This window comes from Struthio camelus, chromosome 5 (assembly GCF_040807025.1).
Source record: "Struthio camelus isolate bStrCam1 chromosome 5, bStrCam1.hap1, whole genome shotgun sequence".
Taxonomy (NCBI): domain Eukaryota; kingdom Metazoa; phylum Chordata; class Aves; order Struthioniformes; family Struthionidae; genus Struthio; species Struthio camelus.
The window spans coordinates 82,935,231-82,947,938 of NC_090946.1; the positions used below are offsets into that span (position 1 = coordinate 82,935,231).

A 12,708-nucleotide genomic window follows, 5' to 3' on the forward strand; every position below is an offset into this window, starting at 1 on the left:
ATTCATAGGAATTCTTTTGATACCTTCAACATTCAGAGGCTTTCTTTCTGTTGGGGTATGAGGCAAAGAAGCCAAAGCTTCAGGTGATCCACTTCTCATTCTGTCTCCTGACTTCAAAGGAGAAACTGCAGTGGCAGCATCCCCGATTGTTTTTGTATGACTTGTGCTCCAACTCTGGGATGGCAACGGCGCGAAGAAGTTTGCTCGCTCAAGACTTTCGCAATCCCATTTTGGTGGCGTTTGAAGCCCGGAGTTTTCATTCAGTAATTTATTTTTATCTTCAGTGGATTTAACATCTGCATGACTGCCTGAAGCATCGTTTGGTTTGTTTATATTACTAATATTCATATCTGTTTTTTCTAAGATGTCATTCTCACACTCTTCAATAGAAAACCCCAGATCAAAGCTAACAGAAAACAATTCTTGAGAACAGTCATATAGATCTCCATCGTCCAGAAATTGCTCAGTCACACTAGTATCACCTGACATTTTCATAGTGGTGATTTTACTGCCTACTGGCAGTTCCCAGCAGGTTTTATCAGCATTCATGCAGCACTTCTCGGAAAGAAAGCATTCAGAGCCTTCTCCTGCAACTGGCCTAGCAACACTCTCACCTGCATTTGCCATGACTAAATGCTTATCATTTGTGGAAAAAATTTCATTTGTTTCATTAGTGTGTTCATCTTCAGATAAACATATGCTCTTCTCTTCATCAGTAATCACATCTTTCTTGTTCATTACAAGATCATCTTTATCTTCCTGAACAAAATATTTATTTGAAGGGTTATTTGCCCTCTGAAGTTCTGTGAGTTCTTCACTGTCAAACGCACTATCGAAGCTGTCACTCCAGTGAAGCCCCTCTTTGGCTTTATCAACAGCAGCCTCAGAAGATAACATAGTTTTTGTGAGACAGGTATTTACAGAGGCACACAATTCACTGGGGGCTCTTAGTTCAGAAGGATTTTCAAATGGCAGTAGCGAAGGATCAGCTTCAGAGGAAGCAGGAGAGACTTTGTCCTGGAGTCTGTCTGAAGAACTGTTGGAAATAGCATTTTGAAAAGGACAGATTGCTTCTTCTCCACTTCCCATTGAGCTTTCAAAATCATAAAGCTTATTCAAAGGGGGAGGAGGTTGCGATAAAAACTTCTGCACACAGGAAAATATTCCTTTTAACCAAGAAGATTCCTCAGATGGTGTCACAAGTGCAGATGAATCTAACTCTGATTCAGGAAGATAAAATAAGCCAGAAGAAACAGCTGATTTCTCAACAGTAAAGCTACGATAACCAGAACCTGCATGGTTTGTGCCCCGTGCGCTGCAAGCTTTATCTACAGATTTGCATTCCTTTATTATGGTACTTTCACGATTTACAGTACTTTCACTGATCTCACATAAGTCAGTAAATTCATTTAAGTCAAACGTCACCTTCTCTATTTCGTCATCTTCTTGACTGCTCTGATTAGTATTTTCAACCAGTCCAAGTCCTCTTGCTGAGCAAGAATCTAAAGCATTAGTTTCTGTAGGCAACACAGGCACTTCCAAATTCAATCCAGAAGTTCTTTTGAGAGTCTTTGTGTTTGTTGTTTTAAATGCAGAAATGAATTCACTCTCAGTATCATTTATGTACGGCAAAAATGGTTTTACTTTTGCTCTGTGCGCCGTGTATTTTCTAGATGATCGTGCTTCCTGATCAAAAGCAGAGCTGGTCATGGAAAAATGGCTTTTATTCCTTTCAACATTAACATCTTCAATACGTAAGTAAGGCTGAATCTCCAAATCATAGCTGCAGTCTCCCTAGTGAAAAAACAAAGTGTAATATTTATCATGAACACGTACAGATTTAGATGGACCTGTCAGAGGAGTATTTTTAAAAAGTGACAAAGTTTCTCTACTCCTAAAATTTATTAAGAAAGAAAAAAGGAAAATCCTTTGCATTTAAGGTCACAACTTTCAAATAAGAAGTTTGCTGGAAACTTAACTGCAAATCCATGCTTGGGTAGTCAAACCCAAATGACTTAAGATGACCACAAGATACCGTGCACAATTAAAGATGGCATTTAGCAGAGCTGCAATGCACAGTACCCTGCACTGCGCATCTGCAACATGCAGTTAAGATGCAATTCTCAGATCATCAACAGCAAGGAACTTCTCCTTGCTAGTAAGAAATGTCTTAGGTGTCTTAGCCCTCAGACAGGCTAATGCTACTAGGCAGCATTTCTGGAAGGACCAGCAAATTTAGAAAGGTGCTGTGAACAAAAAAAAAACCTTACTCAAGGTTTTCACTAGTGAGCCTGGATTTCTCATTTCTCTTTATACTACCATTTTTGCTGTTCCCATGATGACACATTATGAATTTCTCACTTACATATGCTGAACTTATTATTTTTCCATGAATACTTATTAATATATCTGTTATATCATATGATATCATTTATGTCTGTTCATAAATGCACTGACAGGCCTTTTAAAGTAAATTTTTAAAACAGCGGGCTTTTAAATAAATGTCGTATTTGACTTATCCTACATTTCTAGGAATAAAGTAATCTGCTGTACTAAAATCAGCAGTAAATTTACAGGTCATGTTTAAAAGGAACCTTCTCTTTAGAAAATATCCTTGAAAAAGGCAGCAGTAGATTTTGACATGGCTCCCAACTCACCATCCACGAGAACTGCCTAGATTGAAAAGTTTTGTTGTCCTTCTCAATCTCTCTTTTAAATTAAGACTGCAAAACGAAAGCATAGAATCTCCAAAAGGAGCAATAAGGGCAAATGAAGCTCCGACAGCAACGGTTTGAAATCCTCCTTCAAAGTTCTACTTCACTGATCAAAGAAAATGAGGCTGTTAGAACTGCAGAGAAGGTACAATTTATTTCTGTCAGGTGACTCAGATATATCCCTAGACTCCTTAATCCCTGATATTACACAAGGTATTTTAAAAGAATAGCGGGTGACAAAACCGACTCCTCTAATAAGAGGTTAACTTCTTCCTACACACGAATCACTCTCCAAGGGTCTTACCAGATATAAACAGGAAAAAATAAGAACCTCATAATCACAACCCCAAACCCTCCTCACTGCCTCAAGAGCACGTTATTAGAGCAGTCCTACTTGAGCTTGCTCTAGCCATGCTGATGTTCACTACACAAACCCCAATAACATTAACAACTTTCAGTAGCACATAACAACCTTCCATCCTTCCCTACTTCTTCCTAAGCTAGACCTTTCATCCCCTCTCACATGGATCCATGCAAAGAGCAGGCTCCTCTCCCATGGGCACAAACCCTGGTCTTCATTTAAAGAAATGAGAAGTCATGTTCTCTGTGACAGTTGCCCTCCGTGTAATCGAGCTGTTATGAAAGCTCACAGAGCTGTTCTCAGCAGTGACTCTGTGACAGCAACTGATAAACCTGTGACCCCAGCAACCGATGGAGCATCTTTTCTCAAAAAGATTGTGAAGAAATTAAGCAGTCAGAGCTTCCAGAGATGATACACCTGGAGCTGCTGTTGAACGTCTTTACACTCAGACTTCTTATGAGAGCCAGAAAAGTCAATTATGGAAAGCAAGGTTTGGAAGAAAGCCTGCAAAGTCAGTCTATCCCATTCCACAAGGCATAAGACTATCCCTAAAATTACTCCTGGCAGTTTTGTACAAATCTATTCCTGAAAACATCCCATGGCTGAGATTCGAAGTTATCTTCCATGTATTTGAAGACTGATAACATCCTCCCATAGTTTTAGATCCTCTCTGAGAGGCTTCAGTAGACAGAACATACTAGCCAGGATCAACAGAATTTGCTCACTCTCACACATTTTATAAAATAATAAAAACAAAAAACAGTGTTTAGATTTTAATACTAACTTCACATACAGAAGGCACACAAAAGATCACATGCAGAATAAATAAGAAAGAATCTGTGGACGTGCTGTTTCGGGGTCGGGGCACAGCTGGTTACAAATCCTGTTTACGGTAACATCATCTGTGTCTCAGTGACAAAACATGCACTTTCTATAACATCTACCCAGCAGAATAGTAAAGCAGGGAGAGAAAGTTAAATTACTAGAGATTCAGTTCTCAAGAGCCGAGAAACTTCTACTTCATTTGTCACTAAAGATGTTACTCAGTTACTACATACCTATTGCCCATGCTTAGGTTATCTGGTGTTTATAAATGAACATATCCAAAAGAACAGCAGTTAAGATTTTTAAACAAGAGCGTGACAAAGAGTTCCCCAGACTATAAATGCTGACTTACACAAAGTCTTAATACCAAAATAGTGAAGAAAGCAATTATTAAAAAAGGGTTAAAGGATGGTTTTGATATTTGTAGTTTCCAAATGACTATCTTCTCTTAAGCTCAGTCAAAACGAAGAATCAAGATATGAAACACTTCATATAAAATAGAAGAAGAGCAACAACAAACAGCAATCAGTAATACCTGAACAAATTAACTTCATAAACGTCATCTGAGGAGATTACATGCTTTGCTGACAAGGTAACGGTGCTGATAATGATATGCTTAGATTTCTGTAAGTAATAGGACTGTTACATAATGTTTTGATTAAAAACACAACATATATTAAATGGATTAAAGATTGGTTAGCTGCCAAACCACTAAATCTTACTGAAGCAGAAGCAGGTGATGCTCTTCTCCAGCCAATATATTTCTAACAAGCCCAGCACAGATCATTCTTGGCCCTACGTTGTTTCACATTTTATCAGTGACCCAAAATAAAACAAACTCACCACTGATCAGAGCTGCGAAAAAAGATGAGGGAGGTAAGTAGTTGAGGGATAATTCAAATGATGCCTAGACTGGGAGTAAACTAGATAAAAGAAAAAAATCTATGTTTTAATATGGCCAAATAAGTACAAATATGGTACAAAAAAGTTGTACATTTAGGAACAGCAACAAATAACAGAACCATATCATGACATCCAAGAGACCCAAAGAAACTCAGGAATGAAGTTCCTGAACTGCTAACGGGGGTATGTAATCTCTGGCTTACTACAAACGACATAATTCAGGAACTAGAGCATGGCAAATAGGATGCCTTTTTTTTTTTTTTTAATAGTTCTGGGGAGATTTGGAAAGCTATAGGCTGCTAACCTGATAAATTCATAGCAGCTATAATAAATAATACAATCAGTGGATGAGTCTTCTTCAGAAGAGTCAATACAGCTTTTGAAAATAAAAATAATACCTTACAAATCCATTAGATTTCTGTAAAGGGGCCAAAAAGCAAAAACATGAGGATGCTCTGAGGCATACAGTCTTCTTGGCTTTCTGATAGGCTTTCAAAGTCTCAGCCAAAATCTTTAAAGGAACTTAAGCAGAGGTGCCAAAACAGGAAAATTTCATGCATGGATAAGTAATTGAGTACAGACAGAAAAGAGGAGCAGGGAGATGTTGCAGTGAGGAACTTCATGTATCCACTACCTATGCCCATGGTTATCCTGCAGCTTGAACAGTATACGTAGGTCTAGCCTCCTTTTCTCAAAAATTATTTACTAGAACTGGGAAAAGTTCTGTGAAAAGCAGCAGGAATAAGCAAAGTCTGGAACGGCTACGTATATAAGAAACAATCAAGCAAACTAGGATTCCTTGAGCCCACAAAAGATACAACAGTGATTTGCAAAACCACATGTGGCCTGTGAACAGCAGGTAGGAAGGAGCTGTTTACCACCTTTCAGTACAAGAGCGGGATTAAAAGGACAAGTGCCCAAGTCCATGGAAGAGAAATCCAGTCAGTCACTACATACCCTCTTCAAAATCACATCCACCTCAGGAACTTCTTGAGGCAGAAAGAGAGGGTGGGAGAGTGTTATGTGGAAGTATGACACATGTCCCCATATGGGTCACCTTATGTTAGGAACAAAGAAAATTTGCTTTACATTCAAGATGAATGAAGAGAGAAACCATACCTCCAGCACAGTACATAAACTTACAGTATATTGTCATGACCAAAAAAGCAAACGTAATCATTACATTTTATTATTAGCAAGCAAATATCAAGTTAAAGCAAGGATATGAGTACCTATCTAATTGGCGTAGGTACAACACTTCATAGGTTCACCTACTACCGTTCACTTTCGAGTAAGACTACCAAACACTTGAAGTGGGTTTCTAGGCAGCTAAAAGCTTTATACATTTCTAGAAATACATCTTAATGCTAGAGACTCAAGGAGTTCAATCTATATAGTTTGACAAGGAAAGGTAAGGGGTGACCTAACTTTAATTATAAATATACTAAGTACATGCATAAGAACAGAAATTTATAGAAGGGTCTTCGGATTTAGCAGATAAAGAAATAAAAAATGGCCTAAAGTAGCTCACTAATATTTCAAGCAGGAGCTGATTCAGGAAAATCCTGCAGACTATCAAGTCTGTTTCATGCAGCACTTACCAGATTAAGTTAGCACACCAGTCCTTTCTGTGTTGATTAAAAACTGTAACAATGCATAGTGCTTAATCTAATGAATAATCTATGAGGTCAGGGTCATTTCAATATAAACTGCTAGTATGGCATGCATCTTCAGGAGTGAGATCCCTCCTCATCTATTCTTGACCGGCTTAATAGTACCCAAAGTACATAAAAATCAGTTTTTGTTGTTAAACTTGTATTTACAAGATTTCTGTCTTCTTTTGGAAGCCCAAATTATGTTCAAGCACAATTATTTCAACAAACAAACAAAAAACATCAACAAGTCATATCTGAAGATCAGTATTAGTCACATCTAGCTATACTTACATATATGAACACGTATTTTCTAAAATTACCAAGGGAGTCAGTGCATATTAGCACAGGACTTATGAGGGAGGAAAAAAAAGGAAAGAAAAGGTCTAGCAGAACTGCTAGAAGACAACAGCCCAGAAGACAAATTTAGCATCTAGGGCAAATGTTAGTAACCTAATTTCAGGCTTACATGGGGTTATATAACTGTTCTAATTTGCTTTATTCAACTTAGTCATACAAAATACTCTCTCCTATTGAAAATATTTTCTCCCAGAACATGTAGTTACTGTTGATGGTGTGCAAGGACAGAGCTGTAATTATCACATTTTAGCCGGAATGTGTACAACTTGCAGAATCTTAAACTATCTGATCAGCTCTTAAGTTCCAGTGTGTATCAGCTACTCAGCAAATAGGTCATGCAGGAGTGGCACACAGGCCTCCCTCATATTATTGTCCTAAATCGATGGCCTTGCTTAGAATTATAGATTTGGTTTAAAAAGCAATAGGCTTCTTAACATCTACAATATCAAAAGTAAACTTATATGTAATAAATTAAGTTTTTTAATATGTCAGAACTCAAATTAACATCCTCTCCCTCTTCATAAACTGCTTTGGATATACGTTTTCTAACTAGATTCAGTTGCCCGTTAAAACCTTGGTGGTTTTGCTATTTAAAATAAAAAGGTAAGTCCGTAAATATACATTCTATATGTTTCAACAATTTTAACTTTCATAATTCAAAGTTTGAGTTAAACTAAGGTAAAACAGCAGAACAGCTAGCATGCAAGTCTGGTCTGACTCAAAACAGAAAAATTATTTTCAGAACTGTTTTCTGGTTAGATCTAGGGAGGAAAGGCTGTGGGATTTAGTTTTAATACTGAGCATTGAACTCTGGAGTAAATGCTGCTAACGTAGTTAAGTGGGTATTTCCCCGTTAACTTATCTTTTAACATGCATATTAATAATAACACACTTACAACACAATCACAACACTAAGGCTGATGGTTTTTTACAGAGAATTTTGTACAAGTAGAGCAGTCATCAAATCAGCATATTCCAGCCTATCTGAATGACAAGGAGTTACACGTTCATCCTCTTAGGTTATCAGTTGATCCGCTAATACTCAAGGGCAAAGCCTCGGGTCTGCCCCGCAGGCGACCCGCAGTACACGAAGGACGTCCTTTCCTGCGGTCTGAGAAACAAAGCCCTGTGCCTTAGACGCTCTCCCCAAGACTAGTCTTTCCCCACTCCTCAAAAACGCTTCTTTTTGTAGGTTTATAAATATTTTTTAGGCTAGAATTATTGCTTTGACTATAACAGATATTTTAATACACACTCAACGAGGAATCTAAATTATACTTCAAGCACACAAATGCAATTGCAATGGAAGACTGCTGCAGGACTCGGAAATCAAATCGTGCTCCATCCTCCTCCAGCACCTTTCATTCCTACGAAGAGAGACTTGGACCTTTCAGGAATTAGGCTTACCTCTTTGAGCAACTGGCCTGTACAGAATAAAATGCTCCTTTGAAACCACTTAACAGAAAAGCCTTCACTATTTATTACTGCCTAGTAATACGATTGAAGCAAAAAACCGAAAAGGAAGACATACCCACAATTGTCAGACAACGGTTGCTTTAACCCAGTGTCTTGTATCTGACGAGTAAGAGAGAAAGCGTGTAAAAATAAAGAAACTACAAAGTAATCCTCCCCAAAACACACCCCTCTACCCACGCCGGCTATTCAATGTGCCGCGTACACAGGCGAGAAGGCACATCTACCCCAATGACCTTAACTGCAGTGGATGAACTTCTCATCCATGAATTTACCCCATCTTTTTAACTCTCATTTTCAGCCTGAACAATGTCTATGGCAGCAGGTTTGAGCGTAATCGTTTTAGGTGCTATCTGCTTTAAATCAGAGGATCAATACTTTTACTAGATGCCCCTTGGTGCTCGAGTTGCATGAAATCACACACGGTTCCTGGTCGCACTCGCCACGTTCTCTGCAATTTTACACACTTCTGCCACATGCTCTCTTCAGTCTTCCCTCACCTCCAGGGGTGGAAATATTGTTCATTTTGACTCTTCTCATCTGGAAGTTGTTCCAGTCCTAGGATGACCCTGACCAACCTCTCCATACTATTTCTAATTCCCTGATATCTCACTTAAAGCGGAATGAATAAAACTGCACACTGCATACAAGACATGCACACAGGACACCTTTATCACAACAATTTTTTTGTTTTACTCCTATTCCTTTCCCACTTATTTCTAACATTCTAATCACTTTTTCGACTAATAGTGGTTACTGAACTGATGTTTACACAGAAATATCCAGCATCACTTTCCCTGGCTAAGGTAGCTCTCTCCCCCAAATGACTTTGAACTTATTGGCATAGAATTTACTTCATCAAATTTTTAGAACCGGTAAAAGATCCTTCTGTAATTCATTCTGACCATTTCTTTTTCTTACCAAAAATAATTATAATTATACCAAAAATAATATAATTATTGCCATTAAAATTAAATCTTTTCCAGGTCATTTACAAAAACGTTAAACAATTTTGATGCTTGTGGGATTTCACCGCTAACCTCTCTGCCAGGTGAACACTGGCCACTATTCATAGCTTTTATTCTGTTCATTAACCAGTCACTAATCAACCCCCTCATTCCGTGCTCGCTTAGTTTCCACAAGAGACCCTGGGGGAAGGAACAATGCCAAAAACTTGCTGGAAGTTCAAGTTATACGTACCAGATGACCCTTACACGTAGCCTTAGTTGCTTTATCAAAGAAACCTAATGGACATAGAAAACACAATTGCCTTCTATAAAAACTGTGATATTTCTCTTCCTAACAGTATCACATTATTGATATATTTACTAATTATATGATTGCTTTGGTTTCAAGCAACTCGCCTGCCCAGAATGAATGGTAAACGTCCCCTTCTGCAGCTACCCAACACCCTTCCTCACCCGTTGATCTCATCAACGTGTACAAGTATCTGAAGGGGGAGTGTCAAGAGGATGAGGCCAGCCTCTTCTCCGTGGTGCCCAGCGACAGGACAAGAGGCAACGGGCAGAAACTTAACCACAGGAAGTTCCATCTGAACCTGAAGAAAAAACTTCTTCACTGTGAGGGTGACAGAGCACTGGACCAGGTTGCCCAGAGAGGTAGTGGAGTCTCCTTCCCTGGAGATATTTAAAACCTGTCTGGATGTGACCCTGGGCAATATGCTCTAGAGGGCCCTGCTTGAGCAGGGAGGTTGGACTAGATGATCTCCAGAGGTCCCTTCCAACCTCAACCATTCTGTGAGTCCTCAAAACTGACCTCAGTCAGTACCTGACACTTCCTATTCCTGTGACACCCATAGCTGGTTATATACCACTATTAATAGCTTAACAAAATCATATAAAAGTTCCTGTGGAATTCTTGAAGAGATACCATCTGCTCCTGGCAATTGGCTACTATTTGCTTATCTTTTTGTACCTATTTTATTGACTAAATTGAATATACTATTGAATATACTATACTATGGAATACACTATATTATTGAATATACTAATTTCATAGACTATCTGACTATAAAACAAATACAGCTATAAAAAAAACCTTAAAAGATTCTTAAAAAGGAAGATTTATTAGCAAAATATGATGCACCCTAGCAATTATGGGAAGAGGTATAACTAAAGAGGCAACAGAGGCAGGGTGGATGTTCAAGAACATCTGAAATACTAGAATAATGAATTCATCTTTGGTTTAGTAACTGCTTATTTTATAAAACCTTCTGAGCTAGTGACAGCTAGTTAGTGTTACAGGGGTCCAACCTGGAACCACAGATTGTTCTGTTTTTTAACATCATAGATATGTTAAAGCTATCATTTATTATTTGATTTCCTTTGCCTGGGATGTCCCTGTGCTAAGTACTGCAGAAATAAACAGCAGGACCCTATTCCCCCCCCAAAAAAAAAATATTACAGGGCGATATAGAGCAATGATTGGGATACTAATACATAATTTCCATCAAAACACAGATAGCAAAAGCATACCTGAAGCCCAGTGGCCATCATCATTTTCTAATCTTATTGCATTTCTATATCAGTATTAAAAATACAAACAGCAACAGGCACACCCAAGAAAATACCCAAATTGTTGCATCTAAAAGTAGTTTTGCAATTACAATAGCATTTCAGTGTTCTAGACAAATGGCATAATATTGCACTAAGCGTTATTTCCAGTAAGTTATTGTAGTACACAGAAACATAATGTTAAAATATTATCCCCAACATTATGCTCTACTACTGGCAGTGGGGAGGGAAATGAAGAACGGATACACTAGTAATGAAAATCCAGAAGTGGCAGGAAGCTGTACATGACGGTGGTATGGGTAACATAACACAGACACACATGAAGTTTCTCATGTCTTTAGGTTTAAGTTGGCCACCCTAGAATACCTGCTTGATATTTTTATTTGGTTTCCATAAAATGTAACGTTAAGGCATTTTTTCCAGAAAATCAAGACCACTTAACTTAGGTGGAAAGTAGTATGTCTATCTGGCTTGCCTGAAGCTGAGGCACAGGAGCTCAGGGGTCTTCTGGCAGCACCGCACAGGAAACTCGAGTGCCTCCTAGACACAGGCGGACCCGTCCCAGCACCACGCAGTCTGCTCGAGCCCCCTGTTCCTTTCACCCCGACACCCCAAGCTCCGATATCTAATCACTCTTATTTCTCCTTTCTCACTGGGAGCACAAAACCCCACAGGATTATTAAAAGAAGAAAGCACCTGCAATTAAGGGTCTGAACGATCTAAACACAGTCTTAATTAGAGGTCAGATTTGAATCATTTGGCAACAAGATCAAAAAAAATCAATACAGCACCAAGAAACTATTTTAATTGGAGGCCTGAGATTTCTGGTCTTGCAGGTTCTCCCTCCCACAGCCTTGCCGTTGGAGAATAAAGCAAACAGCCTTCCGCCTTCACGCCAGGAAGCGTGTTCCCATTTTTTTTTTCCTGGAATAAAGAACAAGCTGGGCTGCCTCTGCATAACATCTTATTTGGAGAACCCCAAGACAGTGGATTTGTTTTGATTATCTGTCTGCTGTTTTGATTATCTGATCCAGCCCCGGACAACAGTCTCCCATAGTTCAAACCAGCAGTTTCACTAATGCATTAGCCCATCTGTCATGAATACCGTAACTAAATGTCATTTGCTTTCTTAAATAATTTGCTACTGGCTGGGAAAGAAGTCTTGCCATATTTAAGATCAGATTTTTTTAATCAGAGACATACTATTGCCAATGAGGGTCTAAAAAGTTATCCTTTTCAGTGTCCTTAATTGAAGCGCTTTTAAGTTTGCGTTCAGAAATTCTTGGGAAAAAGTCACAGTTGGCTGGAAGCACTGTATTTTCCCCAATAAATATGTCTGAGTTAAAACTCTGAAATCATGGAGAGCATCTTTGGCTTCATTAGAAATTTAGGGTACTCCGAGAGCATTTGCCCTTTGTCAGGCACTTGAGCTAATGAATTTCTTCAAGTGAAATAACGACAGGTGATAAATTTTGTTTCAGTGGAAGCTGTTTTGGGTTCACCTTCTAATCTCTGTCTCCCAAGGTGTTCAGTATCAGAGGTTACTTGAGTAAAAAGAAGAGAGAATCCTTCTTATGAGAGCCTGTAGGTTTTCTTCTGCTTTTCTAAGGAGAACATTTGCTTTGGCTGTAACTTCCAATTGTCAGCTTTGGAGGGCAAAACAGATACGCACGGTGACACCATTTGACAACATTATGACTTTTAAAGAGTCATTAAGAACTGTCTAATTCCCAGAAAAAAAAATGCACTTTAACATTTCCTATTACTTATACTTAGAAATTGGGACATATATAATTTCAATAAAAATGATTAGTTTGACCTTGTTTCCAAACAGTACAGTTTAATTTTTAAAATGCTTAAAAGTCACTGAATTATTCGTCATGAGG

The 12,708-nt window shown here is 38.5% G+C and overlaps 1 protein-coding gene across 1 annotated transcript in view; it reads right to left on the minus strand.

Moving 5' to 3' along the window:
• FANCM (FA complementation group M) overlaps window positions 1-12,708 on the minus strand; it is an 81,532-nt gene that overhangs the window by 13,061 nt on the left and 55,763 nt on the right. Inside the window, exon 14 of the mRNA XM_068947650.1 lies at window positions 24-1,794. Coding sequence (XP_068803751.1) covers window positions 24-1,794 — 1,771 coding nt within the window. The remainder of the gene's footprint in view (window positions 1-23; window positions 1,795-12,708) is intronic.